Below are 19,085 nucleotides of genomic sequence, written 5' to 3' on the forward strand. Positions count from 1 at the left end.
CTTTAGCATAAGAATTAATCTCCATCCACCACAGTCATAAAGATCTAGGTTTAGGCCACTCACACACTTTGAAAAGAATTATTCTGCATAAATAAATAGTGTTTGCTTGTTAGTGAGAAAACTTTTTTGAACAAGATTTCCCAAAATACTTATAAAAGAATATTTTCAAAGATTCATTTTTATTGCTACTTTGAATCTATCAACTCAATGTTGTTCATCTATAACATCATCATATTAAACCCGTGAATTTAGGTTTGATTTTCTAATTTAAACTAAAAGATTTTATAGTATGAATCCAGGGCAAATGATCAGAATGCTAAACCATTTAAAAAGACATTTTTTTGAATAGTCTTCTTTATGTTACTATGGTTATAATGGTCAAGAATTATATAAATGGAAAAATTTTTTGCATTAAATGTACAGTTTCAACGAAACAGGATTTTTTAAATAAATGGAAAAGGATATAAATGGCTAAGAGATTAAAAAAAAAGTTTTCTGGCATTCAAATTCATATTAAATTGAAGCCTAATCAATAGAAAAATTTGAAACTCATCACTGTACTTTAGTGATACTCCAGACTACAGAAATCTGTCACAGGCAAAAAATAAAATGGCAATTAATTTGATTACAGTACTTTAATTTTTTTAAGAAAACTTATTAAAAATACAGATCGTTATCTTACATTCTTTACAGATAGATCATCACCTACCTTTCTAAAAATAGTGGAAGTAAACACAATTGTAGAAAATGTTTGTTAATTAGGTCTTTGAATTGCACAACAGTATGTATTGAACAACACTGACACATTTGGACTTTCTGCTTCTTTGAAATCAGATGATAAGGAACATAGGAAGATGGCTCCAAAATGGAGAGAAATACTGGGCCCCAGGCTGATATTGATCAAATAAAGTAAAAAAAGTCTGCCAATTTTGGCACAACTTCTTTAGACATGAAAGCACAAATCACAAAGTTAAATTTAACCAACTACATTAGATATCCCAAAAGGAAAAAAAAATCAGTTTTGTAAAACACTTTCCCCTCTTTTTATAAGTTTCTTTATTTTCTCTCGAGGAACAATGTTATTCCACAGCTTTCAATAGTGGAGTAGGCAAATCTTTTTCTTTACACTCACTATTAATGTGTGGATCGATACAGCCATATGCACTTTTCCTTCTGAATGTCAAGTAGAGTCACTGCAATATGGCATAATAACAACAGAAATTAGCAGTATGAAACAGAAAACCATGGCTGATTCACAGAGTTTGTTCTCTTGAGGTCAATAAATACATTTAACATTGTCAAGCATTCAAAAGATAAAATCAATTATATAGCATAAATTCGAGTTCAGTTTTTAACCTTGCTTTCCAGAGGGTGAAGAACCTTCATGTGTCAAAAATCTCTAAAGGTCAGATTCCTATAAAAGAAAAAATACCAATTAAAAAAATGTTAAACTCAAATATGTTTTTTTACCATGTATTAAAAAATGTATTCCAGGATTAGTATGTGCAAGATTTTAAAGTTTTACAACTTCTTAGAACTCAAGGAGAAACTAATCCACAATCTTATTGCTAGTCAAATTCTTGAGGAAAATGTAGAAGGTTACTAGCTAAAATGAGGTTTGAGATTTAAATGATAATATTGAATTCTTCCTTCATTAACATAAATACATAATGGATACTTTTTAACCAAACTGTAAAGTTTTTCCACTTGTTTATTAAATTTGCATAAACTCTACTGTTTCTAACCCACCTCTTGCCACTTTTATTGCTTCCTGAGGTAAACCACATTACAAAACCCAAAGAATTGTATATCCAGCTAGTGAAAGATATTCAAAGTTTGTATGAATAAAGTCCCATGAAAACCTAACTTAAAGGGAATAATGTAAAGTTCTAATATTCCTGAGGTCGGCTCTGGGCACATACTTATTTTTTGTAATTTTTTTTGATAAATGTATAACATATGTCTGATTGTAATGTGGTTTATTTTCTAAATGTGTTCATTGAACATGTATTCTTCTAAAACTTTTCACTTTTAAGCTAACAAATTTTCAACAATTTAAAAATGTAAGGTCTGTCCTGGATTAGAATAAAATAGTTTAAGCTTTAAATATATACACATATATTATGTATATACATAAATTTGTCTTTATGACTGCATTTATTCCCTGATTAGCTCAAGATGTTTGTTTACAAATGAAAAATTCCCCATAATTTGATTTGATTTACTATTAAGGAACACAACTAAGAATCAAATTAAAATTCTAGGTTATGACTAGTAAATTATCACTAGAAAAATAAAAAATAAAAACCTGAAGTAGGCACTAAATTCCTAATAACAGTTTCCTCCCTTATAATGTTAAGGAATTGAACTAGGTGATATCGAAATCCCTTACAATTCTAATCTGATTGATCTTATGACACATAGAAGGAGCAGGTGCTGAGGCCATTGGGCAGTAGAAACTTGCTTGTGTACTAGTTTAAAAATTTGCTTATTTTTATTGAAATATGATATAATCTGGCACAAATATGAACTTTTTTTCATATTAAACTATGTTAATGCAACATTTTTTAACTTATCTTTTCAGTTGCTCCAGAGCTCTGTCAACTTAGAAATGTTAGTCTAGTACAAAAAAAAAAATTTTCAGGAGCATAGTCATGGCTGGAACAACTTCTAGATATCTGTTAGGCTTTGAAAGGAAGGAGGAAAGTCTGCAACATGGATTTGCAGTTAAAAACAGGAAAAAGAACTTTTCTACAGAAAATGTATGAAAGGAAGTGTTTTCTAGTTTAGCATATCTAAGTCATTGTTATAAAAATAACTATGGAATTAAGGTAAAAAGGAGAAATAATGGTAAACCATCATTCGGTTAATCTGTGGCTTTTCAATGGGCCTAAAAATGTTACAAAGTAATGATTTAGATATAGAATATCTGCTTATTATTTTCAATCAATTAATTTACATGCAAATCAAATAACTGGTCATTTTTGGTATGAATTCTTCTTAGAAATCCATTCTGCATATGGTTCCTGTTCTCAAAAATGTCTGAAAAGTATTTTCCCGTGAATATTTATTCTATTATATGACCAGAGTGATAAGTGCATGCATCCATATTCAATGACATTGAAATAATTAGATTGCAATTTGTAATCTGAGTACATTAACAAAGGAGTAACATATACATAAAAATAAATTTAAATATATATACATATCCACATATATCAATCAGTGCTTTAATAAGAATAAAAAACATTTATGGCAAAATTAGATAGATACCACAAAGTATTTTATTCACTTTGATATCTTGAGACATACAATGCAATTATCTGTACATTTTTGGTTTCTACATAAATATAGTCCTGCAGTCATGACATAATTTTAAAAATCATTAGCAATGATAGGCACTGTTTCTTGGGTTTCCTACCTCCCCCAAATGTTCAGTGTACATCTCCATGTGTTTTTCCACAAGAATGGATCCTTGAACCACTTACTCTTCCAATGATCTGTCTAGGCCTCGATCAGGGGATCGATGAAGGGCACGGTCAGGTGAATGACACCTAGGAGTTGGTTTTATCGTAGAGCTCAAGTGGTAATAATTGGTAGAAGAATAATTCTGGCGGCGAAGTTCTTGTACAGCCCGCTCTCTAAGAGATAATTATGATACTTTAATATTTTACATACAATGGGATTACTAAAACCATGATAAGTTGTAACTCAGATCATAGCTTAAGATTTACTCATCTTGAATTTCTCTAAATTCATTGTTTCTATCAAAACAAATACTTTCAAGGATGAACAATGAATGCATGCCTGTCAGTTTACCTTTCAAAGCGCTCTGTTCCTAGCTGTCTTTTTGTAATATCTAGATCAGCTTCCAGTTGTGTTACTACATTTCTGAACTGGGCAACGTCTCGACTTTGGATGGCCCTATGGGAAAAAGTTAAAGGGAACATAACTGAGATGAAAATATTGCTAATTCCTGTTAATACAGTAAATATATGGCTAATAATCTCCCAATTATATCCTGATTAAAATGAATCATTCTCCTTGCATGTGCATGTTTTATATAGTAAGGTGTGTGGGGCAATACATATACGTATATATGTATATTTTAAAATACTGACTATATGACATGGCAAAATGGTCTGGCTCAGAGATATGGAATCCAATTCTAGCTCTACTAGTGATAATTCTTTTATGCTTCAAGTTCTTCATTAGGAAAATGTAGATAATATCACTTGTACTATCTACCTCAAGTAATAGCTACAAATATCATATTGAACATAAAACCATTATATAAATACATAAAGATTTATACCTATCCATCCCTCTATCTATCTATCTATCTATCTATCTATCTATCTATCTATCTATCTATCTATCTATCTATCTATCTATCTATCTAATCTATCTGCTATAAAACTAAAAAAGGCCTCTGTAGTCCTATGGCCAGGGCTTCACATTTTAGGAGTAGAACACAGATGCCAGTACAAACTAGCAGGCAGGCAGCTGGCACAGCAGATAGAGCACTGGCCTTGGAGTGAGGAAGACTTAAGTTCTAATCTCAGACACTTATTAGTTCTGTGAGCTTGGGCAAGTCACTTAACCTATATCTGTATCAACTTCCTTATCTGGAAAATGAGCACAACAGCATCTACCTCCCAGGGTTGTTGCAGGAATAAAATGAAACAATATCTGTAAAGTTTAGCATACTCCCTGGCACATAAGTGCTCAACAAATGCTTATTAAAAAACAAACTATAATCCATCATACCCTCTATACCTTCAATTATGTAACACAAACTGCTGACACCTTAACCTCTTAGGTAAGTAAAAATTTATCTTTAGTTATTCTATCAATAATATGCAAGTGCTTGTCAAAATAGAAAGACAGCTAAAATTGGGAGTATTTCTATGTTCCCACTGTGGGAGATCCTTATCTGTTAGTGGTCATTTGTCAACTGACAATGAAGGCATCAAAATAAGAAAATGAACTAAGATGAATGACTTAAGTCATAGTTGCCAAGTCCTCTGAGTATTGAAATAGTCTGAAAGCAGTCACTAAAATGAATACTGTCACTGACCCAATGCTAAATGCTCCCAAAGCCACATAGCTAATTCTGAATTCCATATTTCCATTCATACCTAAAGCTGCTGTAACATGAACTGAGAACAGTGGATCAGAACTGAGGCTGAATAAAGAATCTGACTGTGGGCCAAGTAAGTAGAGTATTATGAAAAGTGGTCCTATGTAGATAAAACATCTTTGGCATAGTCACAATTTGGAGACTAGCAGCCTTCACATACTGTGAGTACTAAAATTCTTCTGGCTGCCCAAAGAAATAATACAAATGCTTCTATGAATACAAATGGGAAGCCAAAATGGCAGAGGTGGATCCATATATAAACATTCTTCAGATCTGAATATGCTTAATTGTTTCTAATGACTTCTAGTGAGTTGTATGAATTCACATGGAAAATGGTTATGGTCAGACAGAGTACTGTTGGAAGTAATAAATATGGTTAAAAAACAAAATTAAGTATAGAGAAGCAATTTGGAAAGATTTCTGCCTCCCCCTCAAAAAAGTCAGTAGTCCTATGATCAGTACCTAACTCTAATCTCCTACATACTTGTATGCCCTCTGGCAAGGCACTGAAATTATGTGTCCCTTAGTTTCTCCATCTATAAAATGAAGGAGCTCGCCTAATTTAGCCTGATGATCCCTTCTATTGTCATTTTAATACTATGATTGCATAATTTTTCAAGAATTTAGATAATCAGAAAAGGTAGTTATGTTAACATATTCCTGGCTGACTCACATTTTATTTTCAGCCAAACAAAGGTGCTCTTTTAGAAGCTGAATTTCAGACTCCTTTTCTTGAAGTGCTACTTGAGACTGGTATTCTTTGTCTCGATTGGCCACCAGCAAAGCTTCTAGATTCTGCATGGAGATTCTATCATTCGCCATCTGATTCCTAAGAAGCTCTATTTCATTTCGAGCAGAATCTAACTCATTCTCCACCTGTGCGATAATGGGAAGATATTTAAACTTACTCCCAACCATTTATTCAAGTGATAGGCTATCTGGGCACACTTTTAGCATCATGTGTACACTCACCACTGCTTCTTGTTCCTCTATTTCAACATATGGCCTACTTCTCCCCTTCTATATTTGCAGGGCACATCAGACTCTATAGAACTGAAGAATGGAAAAAAATCCCCTCACCATTCCCCTCCCCAATTTTCTGATCAAACCAGAAAATTACTCATTTTAAAGACAGAATCACTGACCAGAACCTGGAAATCTATTCCCATTTCCAATTTTGACCTTCTCCTGTAATTTTAAATTTATTATTATTATATTGTTATTACTATTATTATAACTCTATAAAACTGAAGAAATTCTACTATAGTAAAATAATTTGAGGAGAGTGTACATGTCCCTATGGACTTTAGTAATTCATTCTTTGACAAGTGACAATTGAAATTAATTTCATATTTCCCAAATGCGATATATATTTATGATTGGTTTCCCCCTATGTGTTTTTTTGTCAGTGATTTGATTGGTGACCAAAACATGGCACACTGTTTCCTTAAAAAACGGAGGCCTCCTCTACTGCAGTTAGGTTCTAAAATTTATCACAAACTAAGATGTACACTATGTTATAAAAATCCACTGCTATCAAAATTATAAAGTAAGAGATTCTTGAAAACTTTTCTAATACAATTTCTAAGCAAACTGTTTGTTACATAATAGCTTTCCTTAATTAGGAATTAAGGGGCTTTAAAATTATCTTCTTAGTACTCCTATAAAGTAGATAAAAGGCAGATTTAGTATATTTATTTTAAATAAAGCAAATGAGACTACGAAGGAATCAGAAATCCCTGATTATACTAATGTTAAATCATTTGAATAGGCCTGCTTGACTTATATACCACTATGGTTTCTTCTTTTGTACTTAGATGATAAAATCGTAGCTAGAGAGATACTCATCTTTTTCCTATCACCCTAGGATCTTTAAAGTTTTGGTTTTTTTAAGTATTTAACTGAATGTTAAAATAATGCTAGTAAATTTAAATGTATGAGAACACAATTTAATGCATAATATAAATGATTTGTCTTTATATTGGGGAGAGAAGTAACTAAAATACAACTATAATACTTTAAGTGGGGGGTTGATTTTTTGGCATATATTTAGTCCCCAAGAGATGAAAAATCAGCATTCTGTAATTCCATACAAATTCCAAGTAAAAATTAGCAAAGGACTCACAAAGCCATTACTCATGTGTTAACTAGATATTTCAGCTCATGTGGGGACATAGCTCTTTCTGTATTTAGTCAGATACCTAAATGTCCCAGCTAACAACTAAACTTAGATTAAAGAACTGATGATAGGGAACAGCTATTAACACATTCATTAGCTAGAATTGAATGTTCTAAGAAAACAAGCCTTTAATATCTTTTTTTAAAAGATGCTGGGCCTCTCTGAGAACTGGTATTCCATAAAAACATATATTTAAAGTCTTCCCTTACCAGGAAAAAACAAACAAGAAATCCTCATTTATTTAAGAAACTCAAGCATGTATGATTACTTCTTACTAAAAGGCAATACTGACTAAAACTAGAGACCCAAATTCAAATAAATGCTTTTAAGCCAAATGCAAACATGATCCTAAGTGATTTACTAATAGCTGTTCCCTGTTTACAGACATTAGCCCAGATTTATGAAAAATTTCATTTCTTCATCACACAGCAAAGGAATTTATTTAATTTTTAAAGAAAATTATTTTCATTCATTTAAAAATAAATTATAATTCCATCATGATAATATGTAAGCATAATTATATACTAACCATAGAAACTTAAAGATTCTTTCCTTGTTAATATATCATATGTTCTCCTAAATTCCTCTGAATGAAAATAAATTCAAATGATAAATTTAGAATAAGATTTCACTTGAAATCGTAATGAAGAGCTGAAAAGTTCTTGAACTGTTTGGGAAACAGCAGAGAGAACTTAAAAATACAGTTCTATGGTTAAAAGGCATCTCTCTCTTAACGTTTGGATGCAAAACCATGACCCTTTATAAAATGAATTTTAATTTTCCTAAGGATGACTGGAGCACCCTTGGACTCTTCACAGAATATATGCAATATAAACAAATACTGTTTTAATGTCTGTCTTAAATACCATATCTATTTCTTGGTCTTTGGCAATAAGCTGTCGACTGAGCAGTTCTTTGCTAGAGTCCAGTTTAATACAGAGTTCCCGTGTAGAAGACAAATCTGCAAGGGCAGAGACTTTTTCAAACTGAACCTTCTGAAGTTCCTCTTCCATCTTTAAAAGGGATTTGTGCAATGTGGAAATCTGAGACTTGTACAACCTTTCTGCATTTAAGTGCTGGCAGGACAAGATGACTAAGTTAGTCACAGAGAAATAACAATTTGAGCCAAAAAATAAAGAAAAAAGATGAAAAAAAGGAAAGGAAAAGAGAGGAGGGAGGGAGGGAAGGAAGTAGGGAGAGAGAGAGGAAGAGAGATACAAAGAAAGAGAGAGGAAGAAAAAGGAGGAGGAGGAGAAGAAGGAGAAGAAGAAGGAAGAGGAGGAGAAGGAGAAAGAAGAGGAGAAGGAGGAAGAAGAAGAGGAGAAGGAAGAGAAGAAATATAGCATAGAAAAGCAAATGACATTTAGGAAATGAAATACAGCAATTTTTTTACCAATATTATAACATCCCAAGAAAAGATAAACCAGAATCTTGAAGATTTTTATAGAAACCCTAGGGTCAGGGTCCGAGTTGTTCTTTCTTGAAGTCTTGAAATAAAAACCAGCACTTTTAAAAGCTTTGAATTCTAAAGTTGACTCATACAAACACAAAATCTAGTTTTAGATGCTTGATCATATTGGCTGCTCTGTTAGAGATGCAATCTGGTGTTTGTGGCATAATCATTACTATTTTTTAAATTTTGCCTTCTCATATCCATAACACCCAATTCTTAATGTCAGTCATAGTGATGCCAATCTGATAACCATAAAATAGAGGTTGATACCTCTCTAATGCTTGCTATCAGAATCTAGAAATCAAGGCCCTGGGTAGATATAAATTAAGCCCATCAATTGTTGTTATGTTTGATAGCTTGTTAAAAACTTCAGTTTAATGTTAATAATAAAGGTCAAGGGCTTTTGCATGCTTAAGAATGCTGAGGAACCATACTTATTTTAGTTTTTTCAGAAATTTTTTTTTTACAAAGACTAAGAGTAATACTGAGGATGAAATTAAACAATGGAGGTGAAAGTATGAAGCTCAATATAAATCTAAAGTACTGTTATCCTAACAACAGTATCTGGGAAAAGTTCTCTAGCCATAATTTAATTTCTGTCCTCATGAGAAAAATGAAAGGATGAGTGTGGTGGCTTAAGAGTTTGGAAGCTTTGCAGAACACTATTTAGGGATAATTCAAGATAAACTGCCAACACATGTTTCTAGCTTACTTGCTCAACTTCTCTGTTGAGTGAGTCCACTTTTTCTTTTAGTCTGTTATTCTCTGACTCTGCACTTAAAAGTTCCAGTTTGAGTGTGTTGTTCTCTGTTTCTGCTTGGTGGGCCTTGGATTCCCAGCTTTCAGCCTGTTCAACAGCCTTTCGAAGGTCCTCCATAAGTTGTCGGTTCTCAGCCTCCTAAAATAAATCATACTGGATTTTATTTGAAAGAATTTGAAATAATAGTTGAAGTTTAAGTCAGATAATTAACATGATGTGTCAGGGCTTTGCTGAGGAAAAGAGACCAGAGTTCAATAATTAGTGTTACTTATAGTATAAGCATAGATGTAAATACCATCTAGGCAACTGTATATTCCCTGGAGTATTAGGAACATCAAACATGCTGCTGGTAAATTAATTTCAATTAAAGGATAAAGTGCTATCTGTATTATTCTTGCTCCTTCTTCCAGATACACTCACTTAAGGTGGATCATCTGTTCCCACCCATGGCCTAGAGGGCCATGCCTTGGGAATGGTGTCTATCCTTGCAAGGAGACATCAAAGAGGTTTCCTGGCTGAGGCAGAAATCACTTGGAATTAAAGGTATTATTGACAGGGTAATTCTGGAACAACTACCTTCCCTCTATTTTGCTATGATCTTGAGGTATTAAGTACTAAATCATACTAACAGTACTAAAGCTAGAAGACTGAGTCCAACTTCATTTGACAGATGAAAAAACTGAGGCCCAGGAAAGTGAAAAACTTGCCCAAAGTCACACAAGTAGCAATTATTAGAATTACAAAGTGGAAAAGAAGATACAATCGAAGGCATATATGGCTGTAAAAGGAGGCTGGCTAGTCATCTGGTGAGGGTGAAGGCTAACAGATGACCTCCCTTCCAACAGGGGCAGTATCTATAAATTATTATAAGTATCTATATTATCTATAAATTATTATAAGACTCAGAGAAAGGACTCAGGCAGAATGTTTTGCTCTTCAATAGAGGATTTACAGAAAGAGAAGATCCCAACAGATCTTCTCAACAGGTGGGTTGTGCTCTTCATTAGTAGTCATCCAGACAAAAACATGCATGGATCCATTAAAATATCGAATAATATAATGCAGTTTAGTTATGACCTCTTGCCATGGTTCTTATCCATTGCCTTGTCTTGACCTGGTTTTCTATCTACATGTGCTTTATGATTCCTAATCTTAACTGCCTCTGAGTAAGTCAGAAGATTAGGAATCATAAAGCACATGGAGATAGAAAATCAGGTGGGTAAAAACAGTTCTGTTAATTGTTTTGAGAAGGGCATCTGTTACATCAACTAAGGTCAACTTGTCATAAATGGTATCTGTCAAGCTCTTTTTGAACTGGTCCAATAATGCTGCTCAATCCAAATCTAGTTCTGGCTTTAGACCTAGAAAAAGTACCATTTTATATCCTGTGTAGAACTTCCTAATCCTAAATGATTAATTGGTACAATAACCAGACTTCTTGCAAGGGTGGCTCATTGGTACTCTATTTCAAGAAACACATCAGAAGAAAAGAGGTCCCAACTGAATCATATAAGTCCTAAGTATATAGGCTCTTTAGTAGACAAAATAGGGGAAGAAATCCGCCATACACCTAGACTTAGCCAATGAATTGTTAAGAGGAAAAATATAGGCTGATTAGTCTATTCTATTCACTTACAGAATTTGCAGATCTCATATTAAGGATATTACATAGTTCAACAAGGAAGTGTTTCCTCCAGTATTTTTTCTATTCCAAGTCCAGCGTTCTTTCCATTATATGACAAGTTCATTCAACAAATTCCTAAGCATCATCCCAGGTTCAAAATCCATCTAGTGATGAAGAACACATTACTTCACAAATCAACACATTCTGCTTTGCCCTAGATGGTGGTCACTTGAGGGTTACCATCCCAGAAGTAGATACAATGGTTGTAAACATCTATCCATTATGAGGAGGAGGGAACCAAGAATCAGCTAAAAGGAGATGATAAGCCCCAGAAAAGACTGGAAGAACTAGAAGAACACATCAAAAAAATCAAACCAAAGTATTCATAAAAAGTCAATGTTTCCTTGGAGCACTAAAATAAACAGAAGCCAGAAAAGAGGCTGAGAAAAAAGGAGACAAGGATAAACTAGCAGTTTTTTTGCACATATCTCACACTCTTGCTTTATAGGTCAAGAAAAAATATTTTTTAAAATTTGGTACCTGTTAAAGCTTAAGAACAAAGAAGGTGAGTGTTGAAATATGGGATCAATAATAGACTTGAAAACTTGATGGTCTCAAGTCTAACTCTTTGTATTGTATTTTTTTAATGACAGGTTGGCACATGGAGGTCACAATAGAAATGTGAATCCATAGACACAACAATGTATATAACACATTGGGCTGTAACTATTGGTATTGTAGTCCTGTTCTTCTTCCCAGTTATTTTCTATTAATTATTAGAAATATCTTCTACCACTACTATTCTTCCTGTCATACCAATTGCTCAAAATATCTTTCTTATAATTTTATATAGGGATTTTTTAATTCTCTTCCTTCCATTTTCAGCTTAAATTCCTTCTACCATTTACTAGCCCTGTATCTTGATCATATAAGTACATCTTCAGGCAAATATACTCCATTCCTTGCCAAGATCCCTTCAGTTGCTTTCCTTAAACTACAGTCCAGAAAACCCAACCTTGTTAGGTAACATATTTATTCAACCACTAACATTTTTCATGTGGTTGTTCCTTCCCCAACCCCTGAAACATCAAAAAGAAAGTGTGACGAAGAATCCCCAAATTCCTTCAGTTTCCTGACCAGGATTCCATAGTCCCTTCAAATTAATTTCAAATTTCTTCTGGAACATTAATTGCTAAAGCTGGATAATGGTCAGCAAGTATGAAAGGCTCAACAGAATCTCCCATCATATCCCAGATACACATACATATATCCCAGATACACATTCCAGGAAGACAGAAACCCTTCAAATGGTTATATCAGGTCTATATAGCTTCTCATCTAAACTCTCATGAAGAGGTCGTTAATCATAATATTCTTTTTTTCTTGTGATCATTAGCCAGTTTCTTCTTAGGTACTGATATCACTCTGTGATGTGAAATGCTTATTCCTAAGGGAGTTCCAATCTACACTTAATGAAAAGAGCCTCATACCTCATATATGTCTAGAGGGTTTAAAGTTTCATTTTCTCTTTCTTCCATGTCTTGTACCCACCAATCATGTAACACTGATTTTTGACTCTCTGCTCTTACCTCCTAGCCCCAGGCTCTTCAGAATCGTTTTATTTCTTCCTAATAGCACTAGTTAGTTCCTTTCTTGGATCTTTTCTTTGATCCTATTTAGAGGTTCTTCATTCTATCCAACAGAGTTCATTCCATACGTTCTGTAGAGAGAAGACCAACCTGTACTTGGTCATCTATCTATCTATCCATCTATCTATCTATTTAGACCTATATATCATGGGAAACCATCCTGCTTTCAAGCAAGAACATAAACACTTCAAACTCTACAGATTATTCAAACAGTTTTCTTGGTCTCCAAACTTTTGGTAATGAAAAGATTAAAGGTTAAATTTATTGTTTAAGTAGTTTAAATAAGTTTAATTATTGTTTAAATCAGATGGTCTCTTACTAAAACTACTTATCTGCCAAGCTACCATTAGTTCATTGTAGTCGGGCTCCAGTTGTGTGGTTGCTCCCAGGACGTGGCTTTTCAACCAACTTGACATATTATGCTATTTGGTCCTTATTTGTTCTTACTTTGCTTTGAATTTTGGCACCTGTGTAATTCTCTGGTTTTAGCTCCTTGTTAGATTATCTTGGTTTAATCTCTAGCAATTTCACAATTGTCAAATTACCCTTAGTGTAGCAGGCAGCTACAAAGTGATGTACTTAGAGTCAGTATGATTTCAAATTCGGCCTTATATATTTATTTGATAGCTATGTGACCTTGGGCAAGTCACTTAATATCATCCTGTTTCCTCATCTGTAAAATTGGATAATAATAGTACCTACTCCTCAGTGTTGTCATTATTTGAAATAATTAATGTATGCATATAAAATGCTTTGCAAACCTTAAAAGTGCTATGTGTTAGCTATTATTCTTTTCTTGACATCTAGTTTCTTAGCATTCTAAATATTCTGTTCACAATTCTTCTCAACTCTTCTAGTTCTAGTTTAGCCCCATGTTTTCATGACATCCACAGTCCTAGGACTTTTCCCAACTTTTGCCTGGAAGCCAAGAATTATATGGCATAATAAGGCAAGTCTATCAGATGTGAAATATAGAAGTAGTATTGAAAATACTTAAAACTCTGTAATGAAGAGATTGAAATTGAATCCGTATCTTAGAACAGGAGTGTGTATATGTGCATGAACAGATACCCACATACCTCTTAGAAGAAGTATGTGTGATGAAATATAACTTTATCCCAGGGGACTAACTTGGGGAACTTTAATATAAAGATATCTTTTTGAAGTCTTGCCTCAAGAGTAACAAAAGCACGTGTTAAATGTTTTCTGTTTATAATTTTACAATGCTTAAGAAGTCTCATGACTAATTAGAAAGATTTAGCTAGATAGCATATGAACAGGGAATTCTATTACAAGATATAGCCTTTAAAATATTGGTTATAGTTAATATTTGAAAATTTATCTCATGATTTCATTGTTCTATTTTTACTGAGATTATGTAGAACATAAAACAAGGCCATTCTCTGAAAAGGTAAAAGCAAAGAGCCTCTACCTTAAAATAACAATAGAAATTATATATCTGCTCTCTGACAGACCTAATGTGAAAACTTGGACCTCAGAAGCATGTATTGTATTCAAATGGCTAGTCTACAGTATACCCTGTAAAAGTTCAACTAAACAAATATAGACATAACTAAAATATTTTTCAGGGGTGAAAATCTAATTCAAAACCCACAGGGTGGAATTATTACACTGACTATCATCTATTCTGGTTTCTTCTTCATTTTTCCCAGAGCCACTAATGCTAACATCATCAGAAGAGGGCCATAGGTAAGAGAGGGAATATCCAAAGTTTGGAGTAGTTTTCTTTTCTTTCTTTTTTATAAAAATCCTTATTTTCTGCCTTAGTAACAACTCTAGGACAGATGAGCAAAAGCTAAGCAAACTAGGTTAAGTGATTTGCCCAGGACCACACAGTTAGGAAGTGTCTGAGGCCACATTTGAACCCAGGCCCTATCATCTCCAGGCCTGACTTTCTGCCCATTATGCCACCTAGCTATCCCTGGGGTATTTTTCTTAACCTTAGACTCCTTTCTAAAGAAATAGACTATTATATGTTTTGTTACTGCAAAAATTACTAGATTATTAGTATGATTATTCCATTTACATATTTAAAAAACATAATAATGTCTAGTATTTATTTTGTATATAAATTTGATAATTATATAATGAATGTAATTGTATTTTAAAATTTTATTATTGTAAATACCAACTATTTACAATAATTGACAGTGACTTAAAATACTTTTTCTTCCAAGAGTTTTCATAATTTATCAACAGACCCTTAAAAACACAAGTCAAAAGACTAAATCTAATGATGAAATCTTGGATAACTACAGTTATTTAGTGATGATATTTATGAGAAAAATCTTTAGATGCCCCTCAAAACATGACATAAATTGTAATTCCTTTTCCTGTAACTGGGAACCCTATTATGAGTACTGTGGATAAAGCAGGAGAGTCAAAGTGGAGAAGACTTGGGTTTGAATTGAACTTCAGGCACTGATTAGCTGTGTAACTTTGGGCAAATCATTTATCAGCCTTGGTTTTTTAATACGTAAAATAGGAATACTTAAAGCGCTTACCTTGCAGGGTTGTTGTATCAAATGAGAGATTATGTGCAAATTGCTTTATGAATCTTAAAGAGCCATAAATCTGTTGGCTAATATAAGTATTATGGGCAGAGAGCATGTCATTTGTATTTCTCTCATAATACTTAGTACTATGATAAGCACATAGTAAGAGCCCCCAAAGTAATTCTTGACTAATACTAAGAATTCGGTAAACAAGGTAAACAAAAGAAATTTCTAAAAAAAAAAGTATTGTTATTGTGGGATGTATGTAGCTACATCAATCTAGTAAATACATTTTTCATGCTTTGGGGAATGAGTTCTCCCAGTGGATATGTACCTACACCCACTGCCCTTGTTCAAATCTGTCCATTCCAGAAATGTTCAGGTTGCTCTTATTTACCTGGAATAGACAGGTGTGACACACAAGTCCTAATGAATATAACCACAGTCAAACAGCCATTAAAAGGGAAGAAAAAAAAGGCAGAGAGGATCCCTGTCCCCTCCTTGTCTCCCAAACAGAAATCCACAAACAGAATGATCCGTTTCTAATTTGCTGTCATAGACAATTAGGGACTTTTCTTATTTGTAGAAACAGTTTTGGAACTAAAAAAAATTACCATTTCCAACTCTCAAAGGATCCAAGCCCATCCATTTTGAGCTCTGTGTGTGGTAAATGGAAGTGGAAGAAGCAATGGCTTGAGGTTCCAGGGACGATCAGGCTTGAATAACTGACCTCTTGGCTTGGTCACCCCCTAGGTCCCTCCTCTGTCACGGAGAGCACAGATCACTTGCCAGCTGCTGTGGGCTACCACTCAAGGTGTGACCCAGACAAGATGGCTTCTTTTATATTCTAGAGAAAATTACCTCCAAATGAGGCTAGGAACAGACTTTTGTCCAACTGCCTTATAATCCATTTACTCTAGGAGCAGCTGGGTGGCTAAGTGGATTGAGAAGCCAGACCTGGAAACAGGAGGTCCTGGGTTCAAATCTGTCCTCAGACACTTCCCAGCTGTGTGACCCTGGGAAAGTCACTTCACCACCACTGCCTATCCCTTACCACTCTTCTGCTTTAGAACCAATACACGGTATTTATTCTAAGACAGAAAGTAAAGGTTTAAAAAAAAATAATTCATTTACTCTTAGATCATTCTAGCTAAGCAGTCCTATTACAATACATAGACCAATCATTTGGTGAGGCAGCATTGACCATGTCAATAGTTTCTAATTATGATAGTCTGACTGACCACTGGAGGGTAGATTAGAAATTATTAATTTACTTCCTCTAAAACTGCACAGGAAAGTTCTTCAGTATGAGGCCATCTTGAGTTAGCTTACTAGATCCTCAGAAAGCAGAATGGTACAGTAGAAAGCTTTATGTCTGGCCTGAGGGGAAACGAGGCTGAAGATTTTGCCTCCCAGGATACCAGTTGAGTGACTATGACTTAAGTTACTTACTCTCCAAATCTTAGTTTCCTCATCTGAAAAATGGAGATAGCAGCATTTATCTCAAAGTATTTTTGTAAGGCTCAAATGAGAACCATAAAGCACTACTATATGTGACAAGTGTTCCCTTTTGTTATTATTATGATGATACTAATGGTGAAATTCTAAAGCTATAATAAATCTATTTTCAGTATTATTATTATTACACTTGAGCACTGACTATTACAGATATGTTCAAGATATCCTGGTCACCTTTTATTAGAGATGTGCCTTTGATTTATTTATTTGTTTGTTTTGTTTTTAGAACCCTTACCTTCCATCTTGGAGTCAATACTGTGTATTGGCTCCAAGGCAGAAGAGTGGTAAGGGCTAGGCAATGGGGGTTAAGTGACTTGCCCAGGGTCACACAGCTGGGAAGTTCTGAGGCCAGATTTGAACCTAAGACCTCCCGTCTCTAGGCCTGGCTCTCATTCCACTGAGCTACCCAGCTGCCCCCTGTACCTTTGATTTAATTCATCTTTATTAAAACCTCTTATATAAAATACCATGATAAATAAAAGTAAAAAAAGAAAACATATATATATATATATGCATATATATACTTCAGCCTTCAGTAGTGACTTCATCTTGCTAATATCACTGCTATTCTCTTGGTTCTTTGTTTTTAATTCATTATAATCAACTTGAATTTCAGACAATTTTTTGTTTAACACCTGTTTAAAAACAAAACAAAACAAAACAAAAAGTATTTTACACAAATGCAATCTCTTGATTTTAGCCTACCTATTTTATCAATGTATATAAAGAAGATAATATGGGAAGGCCCTATATTTGGTTTTACAAACATACTAAATACAAAATAAAAATCTTATGTAATTAATACATTGCTCTATTTTGATACTGTGCAATTATTATAATTTATACCTTTTCTAAGTATAAAATCTGTGAGAAAAATTACACTAAATTACAGCTAATGTCAAATGAAAAAAATTTTCTGCAACAAGGGAGTTACAAAAATGAATACTAAAAGATGATGAAATAATCTTCCAACTAGATAAAAAAATTAGAAGAATGATAATGTAGGCAAAGAAATGTTTAATAATACAAGTACAAACTGTCTAAGGAATTTGCTTGACATAAAGAATATAAGAAAAGCAAGGAAATCTTATGATTAAAAAATCTATAAAGTGACCTACACACAACAAAAAAGTAAGATAAATGTTCAAATACTTAGACTAGAAAGAACCTAAAAATACAGCTAGTCAACTAGTTAATTCCTCTTCCTTTAAGAGGAATTATTCTTTTTTTTTTAAACCCTTATCTTCCATCTTAGAATCACTACTGTATATTGGTTCTAAGGCAGAAGAGTGGTAAAGGTTAGGCAATAGGGCTTAAGTGACTTGCCCAGGGTCACACAGCTAGGAAGTGTCTGAAGCCAAATTTGAATCTAGGTCTTCCTATCTCTAGACCTGACTCTCAACCCACTGTGCTACCCAGCTGCTCCCAAGAGTAATTATTCTTAAACCATCATAGGATATTTTTCTATCCTTTCATTAAAAGAAGATCTTCTTTTACTAAAACATTGGGAGTGTCTTACTTTAGAGTTTTTGCTTCTGATTTTTAAACAGAAAATAGCTCATGGCCAGCCAAAATGCAACATCTTCTGGTTGAGAATTTCATTTAAAAATTCAATGGAGGGGCAGCTAAGAAGCACAGTGGATTGAGACCATGTAATTAGGATTTGCTCCCCATGTTTCTTCTCACATTACATAAGTTTTGTGTAGCTCTGCCCTCTCTTGCTTTTTTCCTCTAATTGCAGTTTGTAGAGGTGGGGTGAGTTCCAGGCAGAATTTTTCTCACGTGTCTTTATTCAGGCTTTTAATTTTGTTCTTGTATATTTTCCTACTTTAAGTGTTTATTAATAAATCTTATAAAATATAATGCTTGGAGTTATTGGATATTAATTTTAATCTTACATTTTTTGGCAAGCCATGAAGGAATAGAACCCTTGATCTTCTTTTAAGAAAGTCTTTGAGTAAAGACAGTGAGTAGCTAAAAACCCTATTTCCCTCCTGTGGTTTTCAATGGTGCCCTTGCTGCTTCACCTCTTCCACCCGCTGCTGCTGCTCCAGCTCCTACCACTGTTGCTGCCTCCCATATTTGACCAGACACTGGTTGGGGGTCCTTGTGAACCACTTTCTGCTAGGCTGATAAAGTATAAATCCTCCCTCACCCCACACGTGGGTCCCAAGTCTGCACTAGCCACTTTTCAGCAGGTGAACATAGCATGGAGCAGCTAATGCGTGCTATCCACCCCAGCC

The 19,085-nt window shown here is 33.9% G+C and overlaps 1 protein-coding gene across 1 annotated transcript in view; it reads right to left on the reverse strand.

The window, feature by feature from the left end:
- Positions 1-1,389: 1,389 nt before the first annotated feature.
- TSGA10 (testis specific 10) overlaps positions 1,390-19,085 on the reverse strand; it is a 54,895-nt gene continuing 37,199 nt past the window's right edge. The window contains exons 11-17 of the mRNA XM_044667021.1: positions 17,367-17,477; positions 9,488-9,673; positions 8,189-8,398; positions 5,817-6,019; positions 3,820-3,924; positions 3,489-3,641; positions 1,390-1,414 (exon numbers count right to left, since the gene is read on the reverse strand). Coding sequence (XP_044522956.1) covers positions 1,390-1,414; positions 3,489-3,641; positions 3,820-3,924; positions 5,817-6,019; positions 8,189-8,398; positions 9,488-9,673; positions 17,367-17,477 — 993 coding nt within the window. The remainder of the gene's footprint in view (positions 1,415-3,488; positions 3,642-3,819; positions 3,925-5,816; positions 6,020-8,188; positions 8,399-9,487; positions 9,674-17,366; positions 17,478-19,085) is intronic.

Source organism: Gracilinanus agilis, chromosome 3, assembly GCF_016433145.1.
Source record: "Gracilinanus agilis isolate LMUSP501 chromosome 3, AgileGrace, whole genome shotgun sequence".
Taxonomy (NCBI): Eukaryota; Metazoa; Chordata; class Mammalia; order Didelphimorphia; family Didelphidae; genus Gracilinanus; species Gracilinanus agilis.